This window comes from Colobus angolensis, unplaced genomic scaffold (genome assembly GCF_000951035.1).
Source record: "Colobus angolensis palliatus isolate OR3802 unplaced genomic scaffold, Cang.pa_1.0 Scaffold150, whole genome shotgun sequence".
Taxonomy (NCBI): domain Eukaryota; kingdom Metazoa; phylum Chordata; class Mammalia; order Primates; family Cercopithecidae; genus Colobus; species Colobus angolensis.
The window spans coordinates 1,604,123-1,626,816 of record NW_012114600.1 but is presented as its reverse complement, the minus strand read 5'-3'; the positions used below and the strand labels follow the sequence as shown (position 1 = coordinate 1,626,816).

The window sequence follows — 22,694 nt, the reverse complement described above, 5'->3', positions numbered from 1 at the left end:
CTCGCTCGCGAGTCAGCTCTGCCGCCGCTGCCGCTCTAGCACAGGCGGAGACACAGAGACACACAGACTCTGAGAGCAGTTTTCGTGCAACTCAAAATTAGCGCGGGCAGGTTTAACATCGATAATCGGCTGCGAAATGATCCCGGCAGCCGGGGGCACAGCCTCGGCCCCGTCGCCCTCGGTTTATACAGCTAACAAAAGAAACCAGGACCTGTCTCCAAATAGCCATCTTAGGCTTCAAGGCTAGGCAGAAGCTGTAGGCCTCAAAGAAGGGCCTATGGAGATGGATAGATCTGGGAGAGGGATCGGAATCGGCCCTGGCCCTGGCCCCCCCAGAACCCGCGGACGTCGCTGTCCGGAACTGTATTGATCCTTTTGAACTTTTTTTTTTTTTTTTTTTTTTTTTTTTAGTGTAAACGGACCGCGTTGAGATTTAAAAGGGGGCGACAGAGGGACTTGCGATTGGTTATTGTCCGGGCTTCAAAAACAAAACAAACCCACCAACCCCCCCCTTCCAAACAAAACAAGTGGTATTAAATACAGGGCTCACTGGTGAAAACACAGTGATTCAAGAAGCCCTTGCTTAGGAACTCTTACCGATCGATCCGAAACACCCACTGATGCCTTAGGTATCTACAGATCTCTGTAGAATGGGTATTTATTTCATAGTTAGGTTAAGATTTTCTTAGATTGTTCACGTTCAGACAAGTGTGCCTGTGTTTTACCAGGTTTCTGAGAAGAATCAGTGGGGAGAAATTGTTGAAGAGTTCAACTTTCCCAGAAGTTGTTCTAACGCTGCCTTTGCTTTAAAACAGTATTACTTGCGGTGAGTAGTAGTGACTTTTCCATAGTATTTGGAAATAAGGGACTTATGGAGAGATTTGTTTTTAGCAAAACCAAAAGCAAACCTTGCACACCAAACAGCTCTTAAGCTCTTGTTCATTTCAGACTGAGACACATTTAATATAAATAAAGTGAGATTGTAGGAAGGTGAAAGTTTTCCTCACCAATTTCAGGATCGTTTACGTTTTTCATACAAAATCATTACAGGTGACACCCCAGCCCCAATCTTGGTAAACATTCTTTTGTGACATTGTTATTGATCGCTTGATATCCACTGAGGGGCAGAAAGGTGATGCTTAGTAAAAGACTTAAGAGAGTTAATGAAACTTTGTAACCTTTGGGAAAATTTTTTTCTTTGTTTTGGAAACTCCTTTAGTTTTAAAAATTCTGACTTTAAGAATTATTTTTTAAATGAAACTTCTTGTTTGGAACAGTGTCATTTAATAGGTTTTTCAGTAGAATACTCCTACATGGCATAACATGTTGGTGGCTTGGGTCACCAGGATTGTTTTGATAATTACTTTTTGTTGAATTTCCAGTGACTTAAAAACGTTCAAAAGGATTATTATATCTTTAGGAAAATGAGGATACTATGAAATGGGATACTATAATCTGAATTTTCTTTCATTCTCCCTCTTCTTTTTTGACTGCTTATTCGACAAAGTTAAATTTCTTATTCAGTTGATATGTGATACAGTCTAGATGATGTATTTTGTGATCTAGTGTCCTTTTTTCGCTTTTAGTTTTTCTTCTAGGAATACTTTCATATTGTAATTTATCATGAGGCTGTATTTTATTTTTAATGTTTACCTACCCTTAGAGGATCCTAAGTTAGTTGGTGTTATTTAAAACTAAAATGATATTCTTTGTATTTATTGCTTTTTAATAGTGATATTACAGGCCTTTTTTTGTAAGGTGGCTTCTGCATAATTTGAGTTTTGAGTTTATTATTGCTTCAGATGCGCTCAGTTATTGTGTATTACGTTCAGCATTCTGAAATAGGAAATGCAGTAATTGCACAGGTGTACTTTCTATTGGCTATCTTAGATTGACTTCAGGCTTGAAGCTGGAGTTCGCAGAACTTTGTGAGTAGTTATTGAGTTACACAGAAAGTCTAGAAAATACTAAATATCGTTAGTTGTCATCTATTGTGTGTGTGTGATGGCATTTGTGTCAGAGTACATTTTAAAATAAAGGGCTACATAAAAAAAAATTAGCCTCCAAAACTGTTGAGTTAGTAGTGGGGTGAGAAATAGAGAGTTTTATATTCATCGTGACATTTATTTGCTCGTTTCTATTTATGATATTGAGAGCAACATTTTAATACATATTCTGGTTTTATGTTTTTATCAGTTTAAAACATTTGAATTTTGGACTGTTTGAAATACATATTTTTGAAGTTTTGCTTCATATTTGTTAGCTTGATTGACTTAAATTTTGTAACCAGGAAGTACTATAGAATATACATGATTCATGAGATGTATATTTTTCTGAAGAGTTTATATTCATACTAATAGTTTTAGCATAATCAAATTAATATCTAGGCTTTCTTTTTTTTAACAAAAGTTAATTATAAATACTGTTTTTCCAGTTGTCATTTTTATCTTGGGAGGATATCATTAATTATAGGTACTGTTTTTAACTATATAGTTTCAACATTGTAAGTATTTACATTGTCTTCAGATCAAATTAGGCTTTATGCTCTGAATAGAAGCTGCTTTTTGAACTATGTCCTTAGTTAAACTTGTTTTTCCCTCATATGTCACTCTCTAGATTTGTTTTTACAGGGTTGTAGCTAGGCTACTAGGAAAAAAGTTGAAGCATTTGTTTTGGAAAATAAAACCATGTGAAGATTTGCATGGCTTGTAAAGAAATACAAAAGAAATATGCTGATCAAAACTTAGGTACTGCCAACCTTGAAAGAATTTTTTCCTGGTGGTCTAATATTGCACAGTAAGAGGATATATATGATGCTGGCTTTTACACCTTCCTCTGAAAAATCTTAATTGGCAGACAGAATGCTAAGTAACACTAATTCTGTTACCTACCCATAAGATTGGCTCTTCATAGTAAGAAATAGTAATCAAGTGACTTGATAAGTTACGTCTTTGCTACATCAGATTGAATATCATCATTACTGATGAGCAGATAATGCAGTGTATTTTTTAAATTACAAGTGGAATAATTTTTTAATATGAACTGCTTTTTCATTTGACCTACTGTAAGATTGTCATTATGTGTGTTAGTTCTCCTTTACAAGTTGAATATTTGCTCACATTTCCCTGTAAGTTTGCTGTTAATTGGATGGATGGCTGTTACCCTAGGGTTTTATGATGTATCTTCATAATATTAGATATTTAAATTAGAAAGAGCAAGCTAGTATGCTGGCCATGTATATTCTAATAGTGTTTTGTTATTTTTGATACAAATATTGACAGTCATTAAATATAGACTTGAGTATTAATGGTCTGCCAAAAGTTAGCTCAGTTGTCTCAAACATACATTTATTCAGTTATAGCTTGTCTGCAAAAATTTCTCAAAGTCTAAAATTGAAAATGCAGTTTATTATTTTAACATTGGCATTTAATTTTTACAAATGTATCTGCCTGTATCAACGTATCTCACTTACTCCATAAATATATACACCTACTGTGTACCCACAAAAAAAATTAAAAATTAAAAAAGTGCTTACAGATAATGTAAAAGCAGTCTGTTTAAAAATCGGAGGCCAGGCGTGGTAGCTCACACCTGTAATCCCAGCACTTTGGGAGGCTGAGGCAGGCAGATTACCTGAGGTCAGGAGTTTGAGACCAGCCTGGCCAACATGGAGAAATCCTGTGTCTACTAAAAGTAGAAAAATTAACCTGGCATGGTGGCACACGCCTGTAATCCCAGCTACTTGGGAGGCTGATGCAGGAGAATTGCTCGAGCCTGGGAGACGGAGATTGCAGTGAGCGGAGATGGTGCCACTGCAATCCAGCCTGGCCAACAGAGCTAGACTCTGTCTCAAAATAAGTAAATAAATGAATAAATCATTGGATATTAATCATCTGCAATGTTTATGCACTTTATTTTCATGTAGTTCCTTTTCTTGGCATGTACATCTCAATGTGTTCCACAAATGTTTATTATTAGGATATTCCTGTAGTATGAAAGGATAAGGTATAATTTCCCACATTTTGTAGATGGAGAAATTAAAGTGCCAAAAAAAAAAAATTAAATGGCTTTGGGAACAGTCATTAATTGGACCAAAATATTGTGTTCATGACACGTGTTCAATAATATTTGGAAATTACTTATGGTTAAATTTATGCCCAGGTATATCTTTGCCTAATGGGTTCCATATTTAGTTGGTGGATTTTAATTTTTTGTTCTGTTTTGTTGTTGAAATTGGGGGACAATTTGCTAGTCTTATCTGTGTTAAGAATTTGAAGTTTTGGTATGAAGATTTAGGTAAATATTTCAAATACTTAAAAATTTTGTTTTTGCTTACTGATGCCAATATTACAGCTATAGTCAAGGTTAACTTGATGTTTCCTTTATAAAACTTGATTTTTTGGAAAGGGGGTGAAATATCTTGGACATTAAAAATTTATTGTACAAAACTATATGTTACTAGTTTTCTGGGACTGAAATATTAATTTCTTTTTATATGTACCTGCCTTTAGAATAGTCAGAAACTTAATTGTAGAGTTATGTTTACCATAGTACATTTTCAATTGCATTGTGAATTTATTCTATTTTTTTTTTCTTGGTGGGTAAAGCTCTTTCTTAAATTACACCATTTGAGTGAGTTTACATTTGTTAGTGGAATGAATACGCTGATGTGTTCTCTACTTAGTGTCCACCATATAGGTCAATTCTTCTAAGAGAAAGCCTTAAGTAAATAAACACTGAGTTTGTAAATATCTAAACGGAACTGAATAAACTGATTGCCCTTATTCAAGGAAGGAAGATAAAAGTATATGGAGATTGGAAGACAAATGTATCAACAAATTATTCATACATATATTTCAAATTTAACTTTATAAACTGTATCTCGTGTGTGTGTGTGTGTGTGTGTGTGTATGTGTGTGTGTGTGTGTGTGTGTATACACAGGGGTCTTGCTTTGTTGCTCATGCTAGTCTTGAATGCCTGGCTTCAAGGTATCCTCCCTCCTCAGCCTTCCAGAGTGCTGGGATACAAAAGTGAGCCACTGTGCCTCAGCCTTTCAAAGTGCGGGGATACAAAAGTGAGCCACTGCGCCTGGCAGTGTATCCATTTTAAAAAACAAAAAACCTGATTTTGGTATTTTCTGATGTTCTGTTACATTTTTAAAGGACACGCAGACTTGTTGAAAGGAAGAACAGAAAGTGGAGAAAATTGAAAGACTGATCAAAGCTCAGCTAGGTTAGTGTTACGTCTTAGAATTCATGTTTTTAGAGCTTACATTGCGTCAAGTAGAAACAAATTGAGTTCTTTCTAAGATAGATAGTTTTTACTGAGGTTACAAATTTTCCTGAGGATACAAAATGAGAACATTATAATTCCCAAAAATGTTTATGTGCTTTTCTTTTGCAGTTAAATTTTCTACCTTGGCTGTTAACTAAAGATGTCTATTTCTGAGTAGAACACTTTTATATTCCTATCTCTGCTCTGTTGTGGATTCAATATTTTCGTAGTTGATCGTGTGTGAAATCTATAATGTCTTTGATAGAAAAGTATATTGTAGCCGGGCGTAGTGGCTCACGCCTGTAATCCCAACACTTTGGGAGGCCGAGACAGGCTAATCACGTGGTCAGGAGATGGAGACCAGCCTGGCTAACACAGTGAAACCCCATCTCTACTAAAAATGCCAAAAATTAGCTGGGCGTGGTGGCATGCACCTGTAGTCCCAGCTATTTGGGAGGCTGAAGCAGGAGAATCGCTTGAACCTGGGAGGAGGAGCTTGCAGTGAGCTGAGATCACTCCAGCCTGGGTGACAGAGGGAGACTCCGTCTGGGAAGAAAAAAAAAAAAAATGCATATTGCTACTAGATATTTTATATTCTCAAACTGAATGAAATTAGAAGTTGGAAGGGAAGAAAAACAAAGTTTTAACTGCATTTCATTAGTCAGCGAGCAGGTACTTAATATATGTTTTTAGATAAAGTATAAGTTTTAATTATATTGTGAAGGTGCTTATTGGGCAGTTTCCAGCCCTACTAAAGTTTGATGGTGAAAATGGATTTTGTCTGAATTGGGAAGGACATAGAAGATAAATGGAGCAGACGGGTGGGGATGAGGGGATTCTCCTTTTGCTTCTTTGATCACCACACTCTTTGGTATTCAGGGCCAACTAGAGTTTGTGCTCTAGAAACACTAGTTTTCCAGAAATGTTGATATATTTCCATGAAAAGAAGACCAAATGAACTTGAGCAAAGGCTAAACTTGGGTTACTTTATTGCAGGATTTCTTAGAGACTTTATTTTGCTAATGTGTATTGTGGATCTCTAGAAATTTTGGGGACACACTATTACTTCTCTTCCCTTCCCTATAGTAAATAGTGTTTCACCAGTGTTTCACTCCACAGTAAATAGTGTAACACCATGGCCAAAGCTGCAATTACCTGTGCACCAACCTAACAGATGCACAACTCTACATTTTCTACTGTTTAAACTATAGTGTGATAAAACAAATAACGCAAAATATTTTTCTGTTTTAAAACATAAATTTTACTTGTGCTTAGATATTTTCTGTGTATTCATTATGTTGTGAATTGATAATTCAGTTGAGTAAATACATTGCAGTAAACTATTGCTGCAATGGAAATCTCTTGGTGATGTCTAGGAATAGCTATCACATTCTGAATTGTTGACCAAAAATGATAGATCCATATTCCATTAATAACTAAGTCAGTGTTGCAGGGCTTCACTCCCATCTTACTGCCATAGAAATTTTTGATGGAGCCCCAGGGAGAATTTACTGGTTTTGATGTTTTTGCTGCTGCCTTTCCCCTTCCCTCACCCTTTTTTTCCCCATTATACCATTGATTTGGAGTAAAGGGGTCCATTTGTTCTTTAGACTGTCTGAAATTCTGGCTTTGATTTCTTTCTTTTGGTGTCAATTAACTTGTTCCTCTATCCCTCATACGTATTTGCTGAAAAGTGATAGATCTAAAGGTTAATAATATTCAGATTCAATATTTTAGGCATACTTAATAGGTAGTGCTGTGCTTTTCATCATATCATGAGGCATATAATGTTTAGTTGTCCCCTTTCAGTGATGATGAGATTGAACAGTGGTTTTAGGTATTAATAATTTGATTAATACGTATTTCTAAAAATAATGCTTCAGGTGATTCTTAAGTACACTGAAGTTTGAGAACAGTTGATCTAAGTATTGTAATGAAACCAATTTAGTTGCTGAGATGACTAGTTTAACATGGCATGAACATGTTGGTCAGGGTTATATCCAGAACAAAACCTCTGGGTGACATCTGGTCTAGGGGCACCTGCTCGAGCTGCACCTGCCATCTCTGACCAGAGCTTGGACACACCTTATACTTTGTCTCTGGACTTCAGAGAAGGTAACAAGGGCTCCACTTTAGTTAAGGGAAAAGAAGAGTAAATGAACTACCAAATTCTAACTTACCCTAAGTGTGTTTATGTAATTTGGATTTTAAAAAATTAATTAAAAGTAAGTGTTCCTCAATTATTCCTAATTGGAGAATATTCTTTATGTATTTTTTTTTTCCTCATAGGATTTTACTATATTCTTTCCAAATGGGGTACCATTTGTTTTACTGAATTTACTGGATGCTTGTTATCTTTGTGAGAATTTTGTTGGTCTATCCTGGTATTTCATAGTAGAGTTAACATGTATAAATTCCTGTGAAAATAATAATACTAACAATAACCTGTTTTGTTTAATGCTCACTAGCTTTGTTTTTCAAAACATTTTCATATGGGATATTTTATTTATTTATTTTTATTACTTTTGAGACGGAGTTGCTCTCTGTCACTCAGGCTGGAGTGCAGTGGCGTAATCTCGGCTCACTGCAACCTCCACCTCCCAGGTTCCAGCGATTCTCCTGCCTCAGTCTCCTGAGTAGCTGGAATTACAGGCGTGTGCCACCATGCCCGGCTAATTTTTGTATTTTTAGTAGAGACGGGGTTTCAGTTGGGCAGGGTGGTCTACAAACTCCTGATCTCAGGTGATCCAGCCATCTTGGCCTTCCAAAGTGTTGGGATTACAGGCGTGAGCCACTGCGCCCGGCCAGTGGGAGATTTTATTTTTATCATTTCAAATTTCAGAAATAATTGTTATTTAATCTTAGAAAAAATAACAATTAGGAAAAGTATTCTCTCTTTTTGTATGTGTGTATATATATATATGAAAGCAAGGGAAAAAATTCTTTATACCACCCAAACATTTTTTCTTCCTGGGGCATATGGGCTGCTTTTTTTTTTTTTTAAGGCTTTAGGTTATATCCAACTCCCAGCCTTAAATGTCAGCTGTAATTGCTAGTCAGGAAAGGATATTTTACATATTTTCAGACCATTCTTTCCCTACTTCACCTTCCCATTCCCTTCCCTGCTGATAGTGCTGATAGACCTGCTGTACATTTTACAGAGTATTGTCTTTTTTTTCCTTTTTTTTTTTTTTTTTTTTTTTTCTGAGACAGAGTTTCACTCTTGTTGCCCAGGCTGGAGTACAGTGGTGTGATCTTGGCTCACTGCAACCTCCCCTTCTTGGGTTCAAGTGATTCTCCTGCCTCAGCCTCCCAGGTAGCTGGGATTACAGGTGCCCGCCACCGTGCCCAGTGAATTATTTTGGTTTTTTTGTTTTTTTAGTAGAAATGGGGTTTCACCTTGTTGGCCAGGCTGGTCTCAAACTCCTGACCTCAGGTGATCCACCCGCCTCGTCCTCCCAAAGTGCTAAGATTACAGGCCTCCCAAAGTGCTGAGATTATAGGCGTGAGCCACTGCACCCGGCCAGAGCATTGTCTTATAAATAATCCTACATTATCCATAGTTGCTTTTAATCTTCATGCAGGTATATTCCATGTTCCAGGTGTGCTTAGCTTTTATTTCTATCAGTAAATAATTCTTAAAACTACCATATAATTGAGATAAAATATAAAGTTACTTTTTATGAAAAATTCAAGTAAGGTTGTGTAATCTGTTGTTTGGATATACATCTTATTGTAAAATATGGCCAGATTCCATAATTCTGGTCTTTCTGAGTTCTTACTGTTGTACTTGATAAATATTTATATGTAGTGCCCAATGGTCAATTGCTGTGTGCACGAAGATAATGTTTACTATATAATATGTATCTTTCATGGTCAAGTGTTTTTGCGTGAAATTTTATTCTGTCTCTGTGCTAGCCCAGTGATTATTTTTAAATAAATAAAATTTTAATATAAACATACATGAGATCAGTGGGAACATTCTTCTATTAAAATAGGCCAAAGAAGAGACCATAGCTAGGGCCCTGTCCAGAAAATACCTAATTTGTAATATATTAAAAATGGGATGAATTTAAATTTTTCAGTAGTAAGGCTCAGGTTGATCACACTTTTTGTAATGGTTCATAGAGTAAGTGAATTTGCAATATGCTTGAGCTCAAATCAGACCGCATAGAACTTCATAAACGGTAGTTAGTGCCTTAGAGTAACTTGTACCTCCAAGTGTGCTTGCAGATAATAGGTGGTCTGTCAAGAGTTCTTAAGTGGTTTGGTATAATTTTTAGTTTATACCATTAAAGAGTCAAACTTTTGAATTTCTGAGTTGTCTTTTCAGGTAGCCCCATATTGCAATGTAGTAATTCAATCTAGTAGTAAAAATGTATGTGATTTTTGATATAGTCCAGTTGAGAGAGAAATAGTGAATCCATCATTTTCTTTTTTTTTTTTGCCCTGTTTTTCCTTTTCAAAATTGTTAAATTTCTTTTGCTACCTAAATGTGAACTTTTGCTTACGCTTCCTGTAGCTCAACCAATTATTTTGCCACATTTGCTTTGTATTTTTCTTTTTATATGTGATGGTGTGCACACTCATACACACACTATCACATATAGAAAGAAAAATACAAAGCAAATGTGGCAAGTGCATATGTGTTTATATATACAGATACACACATACTATCACTGTCATTTATTCATTGGATATTATTACAGTGTAATATCTTTTATTTATATATGTTATTGCCTAACAGTAAAATCATTCTCTAATGTAACAATGGACAGTTATTACATTCAGAAACATTAACATAGATAAAATTGTATTCTCTATTATGTAGACCTTAAATCAAATTTTAACAATTATCCCAAAGATGTCTTTTATAGCAATCATATCCCCCAACCCCATTCATTATCTTGTATTGCAAGTAGTTGTATCTCTAGTTCTTCAGCCTTTTTGTGTCTTTTGTGATGTTACCATTTTGAACTGTACAGGCCAAAAGTACTATAAAGTTTGGATTTGTCTAATATTTTTTCAGGATTTAAGTTAGGCATTTTTGGTAAGAGACATGTCACTTTGTCCCATTATTGCTGAGATTAAGGTGGTGTCCTCCTGATTTCTCCACTGTAAAGTTACCATTTTCTCTTTTCGAATTAATGAGTAATCTGTAGCGACATACCTTGAGACCGTGAAACTATCTTGCTTACCATCAAACTGTTACCCAGTAGTTTTAACATCCACTGATGGTTTGGGCTTGAATCAGTTATTAATATGATACTTGTATTTATTTGTGCTTGAATCAGTTATTAATATGATACAAGCATTTTAAGATGCTTGTTTTCTAACTCTATCATTTCTTTCACATTTATTTGTGTTTTGAGACCGGGTCTCTTTCTGTCTCAAAACACCCAGGCTGGAGTATAGTGACACAATGACGGCTCATTGCAGCCTTGACCTTCCAGCTCAAGCCATCCTCCCACCACAGCCTCCCAAGTAGCTGGGACTACAGGCCCATGCCACCCTGTCCAGCTAATTTTTTGTAGTTTTATAGAGACAGGGTTGTGCCGTTTTGCTCAGGCTGGTCTCAAACTTCTGGGCTTAAGCAATCCGTTTGCATTGGCCTCCAAAGTGTTAGGATTATAGGCATGAGCCACTGCTCCTGGCCCCTTTTACATTTTTTAGTTAATAGTCTCCAGTAAGATAAATATTTTCATTCTTATTTATTTGTTAGATTTTTATGTTATGCATTGGTTAAAATCTATCATTGTTATGCATTTTGTTGCTTAGATTTGGCCAGGGAGAGCCCTTTTAAGCTGGCTCCTTTGTCGTTTTAACATGTGTCTATTATTGTTGAGCTCTTCCTTTTTGACAAAATAAGATCTTCCAGGGTCTACTTGTGTTTTGCCTACCCAGTTATAGAATCATCTATTTCTCTGAAAATCCTGATTCCATTTAGTGTGGAATGGTATATAGAAACCAAGATCAAGGTGGTAGGTGTGCTCATTGCTACTGGGTAATTTTTTTCTTCTAGGCCCTTTTAGAGAACAGAGCTGGGGAAAAATTTATTTTACCTGTAAATACATTTATTTTGAAAATCAGGAGGCTATGCTGATACTTCTAATTGCACTCCATACCAGTTAGTTTGTTCTTTTCCTTCTTCCATTCCATGTATCTTCCTTAACCTTCAGTAAGAATCCTAGTTCTCTACCATAGTATATATATTCATCTTCTCAGTTCTTCTGTCCATACAGAATACTTCCAGAATTGTTACCTCACAACAAACAACAAACCTACCAAGTAGCTACATATTTGTTTGAAGTTCTTTTTGTGTTTAGACTGAAGATATATTGTTAAAAGTACGGACATGCACTGCGTAAAATGTTTTGGTAAATGATGGACTGCATATATGACTGTATTTTCATAAGAATATAATATTGTAGTTTTACTGTACCTTTTCTGTGTTTAGATATGTTTAGATACATGAATATTTAGTATTGTATTATAGTTGCCTGCAGTATTTGGTTCAGTAACATGCTGTAGAGGTATGTAGCTTAGAGCAATGGGCTATGCCTTATAGCCTAGGTATGTAGTAGACTATATACCATCTAAGTTTGTGTAAGTGCAGCCTATGATGTTTGTTGAATTATGAAATTCAACAAATTTTATTTATGAATATGTAAAACACATAAGATTAAGATTAAATCTAGTTTCCCTTCCTAAAATGAAGCTCATTAAAAATATATATTTTGCCTTTTTTCGCTTCATATATCTTGAAAAATCACTAAGTTCATAGAATCTCATTATTATTTTTTTTTTTTGCAGCTGCATTATGTTCCATCGTGTAGCTATATCCTAGTTTATTCAACCAGTTCCCTACATAATGGCACTTAGACTGTTTCCAATGTTACTGTAGTAAATAATGTCATCTGAATAATCTGTAAATCTTAGTAACTTTATGCAAACCTATTTTCAAATTGTTGCAGCTGTGTCTTTAGAGTTAATTACTAAAGTGAGGATTGAAGCGGCAATCAAGGAATAAATGGACATGTAGTTTTGTTAAATATTGCCAAATTCACTTTGTAGGAGACAACTTTTTTGCATTGCTACCAACAGTATATGAAAATACCTGTTTTCTACAACTTTGCTCTGTTGTCTGGCTTGTTAAATTTTTCTAATATGGGGGATTAAGAAATATATTTCTTATATTATTATATTATATTAATATAATATTAATATAATATATTAAGAAATATAATATAAGGAATTATATTTTAATTATTGAGGCATTACAGCATATTTGTTTTTTAAAGAGATTGAGTTGGCCGGGCATGGTGGCTCATGATCCCAGCACTTTGGAAGGCCGAGGGGTGGGGGGCGGGGGCGAGTGGATCATGAGGTCAGGAGTTCGAGACCAGCCTGGCCAAGATGGTGAAACTCTGTCTGTACTAAAAAAAAAAATTAATAATAATAATAATACAAAAATTAACCAGGTGCTGTGGTGGGCACCTGTAATCCCAGCTACTTGGGAGGCTGAGGCAGGAGAAACGTTTGAACCCAGGAGGTGGAGGTTGTGGTGAGCCGAGATCGCACCACTGCCCTCTAGCGTGGGTGACGGAGCAAGACTCTGTCTCAAAAAAAAAAAAAGAGTCGAATTTTACTGTGTTGCCCAGACTAGAGTGCAGTGGCTATTCACAGGTGCAGTCATAGTATATGACAGCATTGAACTCTTACTTTCAAGCAATGATCCTGCCTCAGCCTCCTGAGTAGCTGAGACTACAGACATGCACCACTGTGCCTAGCCTTTTTAACATGTTATAATCTTTGATAGTGCCAATCCCATCTCATAGTTCTTTTTTACAAGGTTATTCTTTAATGTTTATTTTTCCATGTGTACTTTAGTATCAGTTTGTTCTAGTTCCAGAAAAAAAGCTTTTAGTCTTTTTATGGGGGTTGCATTAAATTTATAAGTTGGAGAACTGATTTTGTGATGATATTGAGTTGACCTATCAAAGAGCAATGGAAGTCTTTCCACTTCCATTCACATCTTTTTGTGTCTTTGCTCTGTTGTCTGGCTTGTTAAATTTTTCTAATATGGGGGATTAAGAAATATATTTCTTATATTATATTATTATATTTTGTGTCATTCAGAGCCTAAAGTTTTCTTTATATAGGGTTTGAGCATTTCTAAAGTTTATCCTTAGGGATATTGTTATTGTTGTTGCTATTGAAAATGTGGTTTTCTTTTTCATGTTTTCTTTTTCACTATCGTTTATTTATATAAAAGCTGTTGAATTTTTATATTTTCTAACCTGCTGCCTTACTAAATTGTTTTATAGTTTTGATTGTATGAGTTTCTTTTTTTTTTTGTTTTTTTAGAATTTTACCTGTATACTTGCGTGTCATCTGCAAGTAGGGATTGTTTTACTCTTATAAGTTACGCCTCAAATTACTTTCTTTTGTCTAATCGCATTGGCCAGTATATCCATACAATGTTAAATAGTAAGGAAAATGGAAACATCTTTTCTTTGCCTTGTTGCTGACCTTAGTTTGATGCTTCTAACATTTCCTCATTGAGTAAGATACTGCCAGCTATACATTTTGATACAATCTTAACTATTGACTTGTATTTTAATAACCTTATGATATATGAAAGTATTCATCTGTTTATTTAATGAGTGGTATTATTAGACTTAGAAATCAGATTTAGTGATATTTTTTGTGTTATCCACTAGAGTTTAGTTTCTATTTTTTTAATCCATAGGTATTATCTATATTTAAGAGAGGGGCTAATGATGAACATTACATTTTTAAAAGTCCATTTTTGCATCTTATATTTGAATATGAATGTTTCTTATGTTTCAAGAATTTGACACAAAAATACAAGTCAGCTACAGTGTTAACTGATAAATTTGGAGGAAAATTACCTTTCTTGTTCTATCTATGAAATAGTTTTTGCTCTTTTGTTCTTTGCTGGCCGTTGATTACATTACTTGATATTTTAAAATAAGGCAATAATTTAAATTTTTATATTCTCAAGATGAGAAATAATTATTTTAGTCTTATAAGTTTTCATTATAGGTTAATGAACCCCCTAAAGAAGAAAAGCAAATTTGAACTTTAATCACAGTCAGAAATCTTATGTTTGTTTGGGTGAATCCATTTAAATTCATCAATGCCAAATTAATTGTGTTGTGTTTTTACATAGTATATTTGATCTTCATAATTAATCGTAATTCGGTTATTGAAAAAAATCTTCCTAGTTTTGAGAATTGCTTAGAACATCCCTCCTTCTTTGGCCCCCTCTTTGTAACTATGGAGGTTAGCTTAAGTGTGTGTGTGTATGTGTGTGTGTAGGCACATGTGTGTGTGTAAGCAGCACTCTTTATTTTTAAGCAGACTGTTTGGTGATTTATTGATAGTTCTTGCTCATAACCAGTCTTAGGGGAATTTACCAAGGTTTACATATTTATAGGGCTAAGTTGAAGTGGATATTAGCTATTGTATACGAACTTAATATTTTGTAGAAGCCCAGTAGTATAGCTTTCAGCACCTGAAAATTTAGATTCCTGAAGACAGGAACAAGAAGTGTGTAGTTAGCTATAATTGGATATGGCTACTGAATCTATTTGTTGATTTGTAGTATCATCAATCTTAATACTAGAAGGGATTTTAAGAAGATGGTCTAGCCCTCTGCTTTCTGGAAGGGTAGAAAATAAGGATACTTTTTCAGGTACACCTGTGTGGAGATAATTGACTTGCCTAAGATCATTACTACTGAATTATGGAAGGGAAAAGTAGAAACCAAATCAGAGCTGCATTTCTTATACTAATCACTCCATTGTGTTTAAAAAGGAATAATTGTAGAAGACTATCAGGGATTTCTTTGCTATATAAAACAGGGCCTTTATTGTTATTATTTTTGAGACAAAGTCTCACTATGTCACCCAGACTAGAGTGCAGTGGCGCAATCTTGGCTCACTGCAACCTCCACCTCCTGGGTTCAAGTGATTCTCATGTTTCAGTCTCCTGAGTAGGTGGGACTACAGGCACACAACAACATGCCTAATTTTTTTGTATGTTTAGTAGAGAGAGAATTTTACCATTTGGCCAGGCTGTTCTCGAACTCCTGGCCTCAAGTGATCTGCCCACCTTGGCCTCCCAAAGTGCTGGGATTATAGGCATGAGCCACTGTGCCTAGCCTGGTTTTATGTTAAAGATGATTCTGCTGACTTATGCTAAGAGAGAAAAACACTTTTTACTGCAAATATTCTTTATTTCAAATATTTACGTATAAAAACCTAAACTTACATATTTGATAAAGCTTATATATTTGATAATTTTTTTTTTTTTTTAATAACCAGGGATACTCATTTAAAGTTTAGTCTGGTACATTATTTTTTAGATGGAGACCTCTACTGGAAATATGAAGTAATAGATAGATTCTGTGTTTGTTTTTTTTTTTCCCCCTTTGGAGACAGGATCTTGCTCTGCCACCCAGGCTGGAGAATGAAGAGTAGTGGTGCAATCATGGTTCACTGCAGCCTCAACCTTCTTGGCTTAAGTGATCCTCCTACCTCAGCCTCCCTAGTAGCTAGGACTACAGGTGTGTGCCACCATACCTGACTGATGTGTAAAGTTTTTGTGGAGACCAGGGCTGTCTGTGTTGCCCAGGATGGTTTCCAACTCCTGGCCTCAAGTTATCCTCTTGCCTTGGCCTCCCAAAGTGTTGGGATTGCAGACGTGAACCACTCACCCAGCCTGATTCTATTACTGTAAAATATCTAGACAAAGGGATGATAGGGAGATATGTTTTAAAAACAGTCAGTGTAACATATCCTAAAGTTTTTTTTTAAAGTATTTTTCTTATGAAACTTTAATAGTATACTTTTGGTTTATGATACCATGTTGAATCTTTTAAAAAGCAGACTATTAAGTTTGTATTTTTTTAGTTAACATTTATTTATTTTGCCATGTGCCAGGCATTGCACTGAGTGGTAACTCATTTCCTCTTCACACCTCCCTATGACATAGATACTGTTAATATCCTGATATTATAGATGAGAAAAACTATTATAGATGAGAAAAACAGGACAAAGGGGTTTAAGAACCTTGCTCAGGGTCACACAGTAAATTCTGGACCTAGTATTTAAACCTGGGACATCTGGTTAATGGTACCTGTTTCTGGAACCTAGGCATGTTATACTGTCTTCCTCCAATTCACTTGAATATAATTTTATTAAAAAGTATTTGAAGATAAGGACTTGAAGGGAATAAAAATATGAAAATGGTTAGGGTAGTTGTGGGATTGTGGCTTTTTATTTTTATTTAAAAAATTCTTTAATGTGTATTTTTATAATAATGTGTATGTTGCTGTACAGTTTATAGTTTATTTTTACAAATATTTATCTTAGTGAATGTTTGCAACAACTCTATAAAATAGGTATTATCCTCTTTTGTAGATCAGGAAAAAACCGTGTAAGTACCATTACTCATGCAGAGTTAGAGTTTAGTTTTGTGAGTTATAATGTACTGCTCCTATTTTACTATCAGAGTCTTGGGGTGAAGGTTTTTTTTAAATGGTGGTCTACTTTTTGGCATCTGATACATTGCAGCTGAACTGAATTAGGGTCTCCTGTCACTTGGGGAGCTTCTTATGAACTCAGGTGGGTATGGTAGGCCTCTCAGCAAATGGGAAATCTAATTTCGGAAATTCTGAAAGAACTGAAAATTTCTAACCTACGGAATTAATAGTTTAGCATTTCATTTGTCTGGCCCTAAAGCTTAACATTTTTTGTGTGTGGTTTTATTAAACAAGCATCAAGAGTCAGTTTATAGTTGTAGAATATTAATTAACATTGTGGTAAATGTGTCATTTTGTGCAATTTTATGCAGTAAAGTTGTTTTTTTAAAAAATAGACACTAATGTCTCCCTCTCTGTGTTTACAAGCTACAATATGAGACTAGAATCTTGTGTAGTGTACGATTTGACAGAGTAATACAGACATACCTGAGAGATGCTGTGGGTTTGATTCCAGACCACCACATTAATATATATTGTGGTAAAATGAGGATGAATTTTTTGGTTTCCCAGTGCATACAAAAGTTATGGTTACATTATACTGTAGTATATTAATTGTTCAATAGCATTATGTCTCAAATAACAATGTACGGCCAGGTGTGGTGGCTCAACGCCTGTAGGCCCAGCACTTTGTGAGGCTGAGGCAGGAGGATTGCTTGAGGCCAGGAGTTTGAGATATAGTGAGACCCTGTCTCTACAAAAGAAAATGTTTTAAGTAGCTGGTTATGTTGGTGCATGTCTGTGGTCCCAGATACTTGGGAGGCTGAGGTGGGAGGTTTGCTTGAGCCTGAGAGGTTGAGGCTGCAGTGAGCCATGGTTGTGCAACTGGGCTCCATCTAGCCTGGACAATAGAATGATACCTTGTCTCAAAAAAAAAAAGAAAAGAAAAAGAAAAAACTTTATTGCTGAAAAGTACTAAGAATCATCTGAGTTTTCAGTGAGTCATAATCTTTTTACTGGTGAAAGGTCTTACCTTGATGTTGATGGCTGCTGACTGATCGGGGTGGTGGTTACTGGAGACTGGGGTGGATGTAGACATTTCTTAAAATAAGACAACAATGAAGTTTGCTGCATTGATCAACTTTTCCTTTCACAAGAGGTTTCTCTGTAGCATGTAATGCTGTTTGATATCATATTACCCACAGTAGAACATAATTTGAGTCAGTCCTCACAAACCCTGCCACTGCTTTATCAACTAAATTTATATACTGTTCTAAATCCTTTGTTGTCATTTCAGCAGTGTTCACAGCATCTTCACCAAGAGTACATTCTGTCTCAGTAAACCACTTTCTTTGCTCATCCCTGAGAAGGAACTCCTCATTAACTCAGGTTTTATCATGAGATTGCAGCAGTTCAGTCACATCTTCAGGCTCCACCTCTAAGTCTAGTTCTTTTGCCATTTGCACATCTTCAATGACCTCCTCCACTGTAATCTTGAACCCCTCAAAGTTATCTATGAGGATTGGAAACAATGTCTTCAAAACTGTTAATGTTCATATTTTAACCTCCTATGAATCACAGATGTTCTTTTTTTTTTTTCGAGACAGAGTCTTGCTCTGTCGCCCAGGCTGGAGTGCAGTGGCCGGATCTCAGCTCACTGCAAGCTCCGCCTCCCGGGTTCACGCCATTCTCCTGCCTCAGCCTCCGGAGTAGCTGGGACTACAGGCGCCCGCCACCTCGCCCGGCTAGATTTTTGTATTTTTTTAGTAGAGACGGGGTTTCACCGTGTTAGCCAGGATGGTCTCGATCTCCTGACCTCGTGATCCGCCCGTCTCGGCCTCCCAAAGTGCTGGGATTACAGGCTTGAGCCACCGCGCCCGGCTACAGAATTTCTTAATGGCATCTAGAATGGTGAATCCTTTTCAGAAGGTTTTTAGTCTACTTTGCTCAGTTCCATCCAAGGAATCACTGTGGCAGCTATAACTGTAAAAATGTATTTCTTAAGTAATAGACTAGAAAGTCAAAATGACTTCTTGTTCTATGGGCTGTAGAATGGATGTTGTGTTAGCAGCATGAAAACAACATTCATCTCCTTGTACATCTCCATCAGAGCTCTTGGGTGACCATTGTCAGTGAGCAGTAATATTTTGAAAGTGATCTTTTTTTTGAGCAGCTGGTTTCAACACTGAGCTCAAAACACTCAGTAAACCATGCTGTAAACAGATGTACTGTCATCCAGGCTTTGTTGTTTCATATATAGAATACAGACAGAGTAGATTTAGCATAATTCTTAAGGACCCTTGGGTTTTCAGAATGGTCATTGAGCTTTGGCTTTGAGTTAAAGTCACCAGCTGCATTAGCCCCTAACAAAAGAATCAGCTTTTCCCTTGAAGCTTCGAAGCCGGGCGTTGACTTTTCCTTTCTAGCTATGAAAGTCTCAGATGGCATCTTCTTCCAATAGAAGGCTTTTTCATCTATATTGAAAATCTGTTGTTTAGTGTAGCCACTTCTGTCATTTACCTTAGCTAGATCTTCTGGATATCTTGCTGTAGATTCTCTATTACTACTTGCTGCTTCACCTTGCACTTTTACGTTATGAAGACAGTGTCTTTTTGTAAACCTCACAAACCAACCTCTGCTAGCTTCAGACTTTCCTTCTGCAGCTTCCTCACCTCTCTCAGTCTTCCTTGAATTGAAGAGAGTTATGACCTTGCTCTGGATTAGGCTTTGGCTTAAAGGAATGTCGTAGCTGGTTTGATCTTCTGTCTGGACCACTCAGACTTTCTTCTTACCAGCCATAAGGGTGTTTCGCTTTATCAATTGTGTGTTCCCTGGAGTAGCACTTTTATTTTCCTTCAAAACTTTCCTTTTACATTTACAACATAGCTAAATATTTAGTGTAAGAGGTCTAGCTTTTGGCCTAATTTGGCTTTTGAAATACCTTCCTTATTAAGCATAATAATTTCTAGCTTTTGATTTAAAGTGAGAGATATGCAACTCTTCCTTTCACTTGAACACTTAGAGGCCATTGTGGCCTAATTTCAGTATAGTTGTGTTTCAGGGTATAGGGATGCCCAAGGAGAAGGGAGAGAAATGGGAGAATGGCCAGTCAGTGGAGTAGTCATAACAGTATTTATTGATTCAGTTTGCTGTCTTATGCGGGTACAATCCTGGGTGCCCCCAAACAGAATATTAGCACCAAAGATTACTGATCACAGATTATCATAATGGATATAATAATAATAATAATGAAAAAGTTTGAAATATTGGGAAAATTACCAAAATGTGATACAGAGCTGTGAAGTGAGCACATGGTTTTAAAAAATGATGCTGATAGACTTGCTTCAATTTGTTAAACCTTCAATTGGTTTTAAAAAAGATAACATCTAGAAAGCGCAATAAAATGAGGCACAATAAAATGAGGTATGCCTGTATTGACTTTGTTTTAAACTGATATGTGAGGATCCAAGGATTTTTCAAAAACTACTATTTTTGAAAGCATGGATAAGATTAATACAAATGATGTGATTATTTGGTTGGAGGCATTTTGGAGTTGGGAATGTTTATTGTAATAGATAACGTTTATTGAACACTTATTATTTGCCAGGTACTGTGCTCAACTTGCTTTATTTTAATCCCCCAAACTACTCTATAAGAATACCATCATCATCATTTTATAGTGAGGAAACTAAGATTTAGAAAGGTTAAGTAATATGTACAGGGACAGCCAAGTACAAAGTGGTGGGGCTAGAATTTGACCCAGGTCTTCTGCCTCCAGAGACCAAACTTTTACCAGCTATGTAGAATATTGCTCTTTATTAATTAATTTAATGAGTAATAATTGATCATCTATCTTGTGCTGGACTCTATGCACTGTACATATATCAGAGAACAGAGAAAGATATTTCCCTTTTAGAGTGAGGGAAAGGACACAAATTAGAGTATACCAGCTAATGGCGCAAGGAGAAAAATAAAGCAAATAAAGAGAGATGGCTTTCGCTTAAGTAGGGTGTTACATCTTTAGACAGACTGGACTGGAAAAGTCTTAGCAAGAGTTGAATAAAGACTCAAAGGAGAGAAAGGAGCAAACCAGGTGGATATTTGGGATAAGAATGAACAAACAGTAAGAGAGTATGCTTGGTATGTTCAAGGAACATTTAGGAGCCCATGGTGGCTAGCATTAGTGACCAGATCAGAGGAAAGCAGCGAAGATGAATAGATCAGAGAGATGTAATCTGGGAGCAGATCTTGTAGGGCCTTTGGAAGGTCTTTGCATCTACTGAAACCATTGGAGGATTTTGAGCAATGAAGTGTTATTATCTGGATTTCTCTGGATGCTTTGTTGTGTATAGATGTTGCATGCTCAAGGGTGGAACAAAAGAGTCTTGACAGAAGGCTAAGAAAATACTGTTAGGTGTTGCTTTATGACTGGGATACATTCTAAGAAATGGGTCGTAAGGTGATTTCCTTATTGTTTGAACAACGTAGAGTGTACTTACACAGACTTAGCTAGTAGAGCCTACTACATACCTAAGCTATATGGTATGGCCTGTTGCTTTAGGCTACAAACCTGTACAGCATGCTACATACTGAATACTGTAGGCAGTTGTAACCCCATGGTAAGTATTTGTATATCTAAATATAGCTAAACATATAAAAGGTACAGTAAAAATATGGTATTATAATCTTATGGGGGCACCATTGTATATATGGTCATTGACCTAAATGTCATTTTGCAGTGCATGTCTGTAATCCAGTTGAAAAATGATAGTTTGTACGAGTAAGGTTCATAGCTCTTGAGATGGTAAAAAGTTGTCATATTTTAGATATATTTCTAAAATTTCAAATATAAAACTTTGAGGACTTTAATTAGCAGAGACCTCAGATATAACCCATTAGGTGCCAAGTTTTATACTTTTTCAATTTTAAATTTAATTTTTCTCTTATCAAAGTCTATAATATGTGTTCATAGTATACAATTTAGAAGATCCTTGAAGGGAAAATATCAAGCAGAGTAATATCCTAGCATAGGCAGATAAAAGTATTGAACACTATGAACAAACATCTTGGCATATTTTTTTCTAGTCTTTTGGCATAGGACTGAACCTTAATAAATGCTGTCTACCATAGGCTAGCTCTCTCTCTCCCCTGCTAAAATCTTAGTTCCTTAAAAACAGGAACTGTGTTCTTTATTTGTCTATCTTAGGTACAGAGTATGGTGTCTGGTTCATGCCAAGTGCTGGTGCTGCTTGTTTTGTTTGAATTAATTGTGCCAAATGCTATATGGGATTCAATGATTTATGTTTGGTTAGGGAGGAAACACTCAGTAGGTACACCTGTAAAATAATAAGGCTGAGTTTTCTTTTTTGTTTTTTTAAGAGACAGGGTCTGGCTCTGTTGCCCAGGCTGGAGTGTAATGGTATAATATAGCTCACTATAGTCTCGAATTCCTGAGCTCAAGCAGTCCTCCTGCCTCACCCTCCTGAGTAGCTAGGACTCAGTCTCATACCATGACACCCGGCTAATTTTTTGTAGAGGCAGGATCTTGCTATGTTGCCCAGGCCGGGAAGCAGTCCTCCTGCCTTGGCTTTTCAAAATGCTGTGATTATAGGCATGAGCCTCTGTGCCAGGCCAAGGCTGATTTTTCTTAAGCAAACATAACAGAAATTAAGCTAAAACAACCACTGCAGTTATCTTGGGAGGAAGTCATCAGGGATACTGTTGTTCTGTAAAGACATTATGTAGTTTACTCTTAACAGTCAGTTTGAGTCATGCTGTAAAGTTAGTTTTATTAAATTTTTTCATTAAAAGTTTTTTTCTACCAGGCGCGGTGGCTCAAGCCTGTAATCCTAGCACTTTGGGAGGCCGAGACGGGCGGATCACGAGGTCAGGAGATCGAGACCATCCTGG

General features: G+C 36.1%; 1 protein-coding gene across 1 annotated transcript in view; it reads left to right on the top strand.

Annotated features, from left to right (window-relative positions):
* ARID2 (AT rich interactive domain 2 (ARID, RFX-like)) overlaps nt 1-22,694 on the top strand; it is a 186,703-nt gene that overhangs the window by 722 nt on the left and 163,287 nt on the right. The window contains exon 3 of the mRNA XM_011936060.1: nt 729-826. Within this exon, the coding sequence (XP_011791450.1) occupies nt 729-826 (98 nt within the window). The remainder of the gene's footprint in view (nt 1-728; nt 827-22,694) is intronic.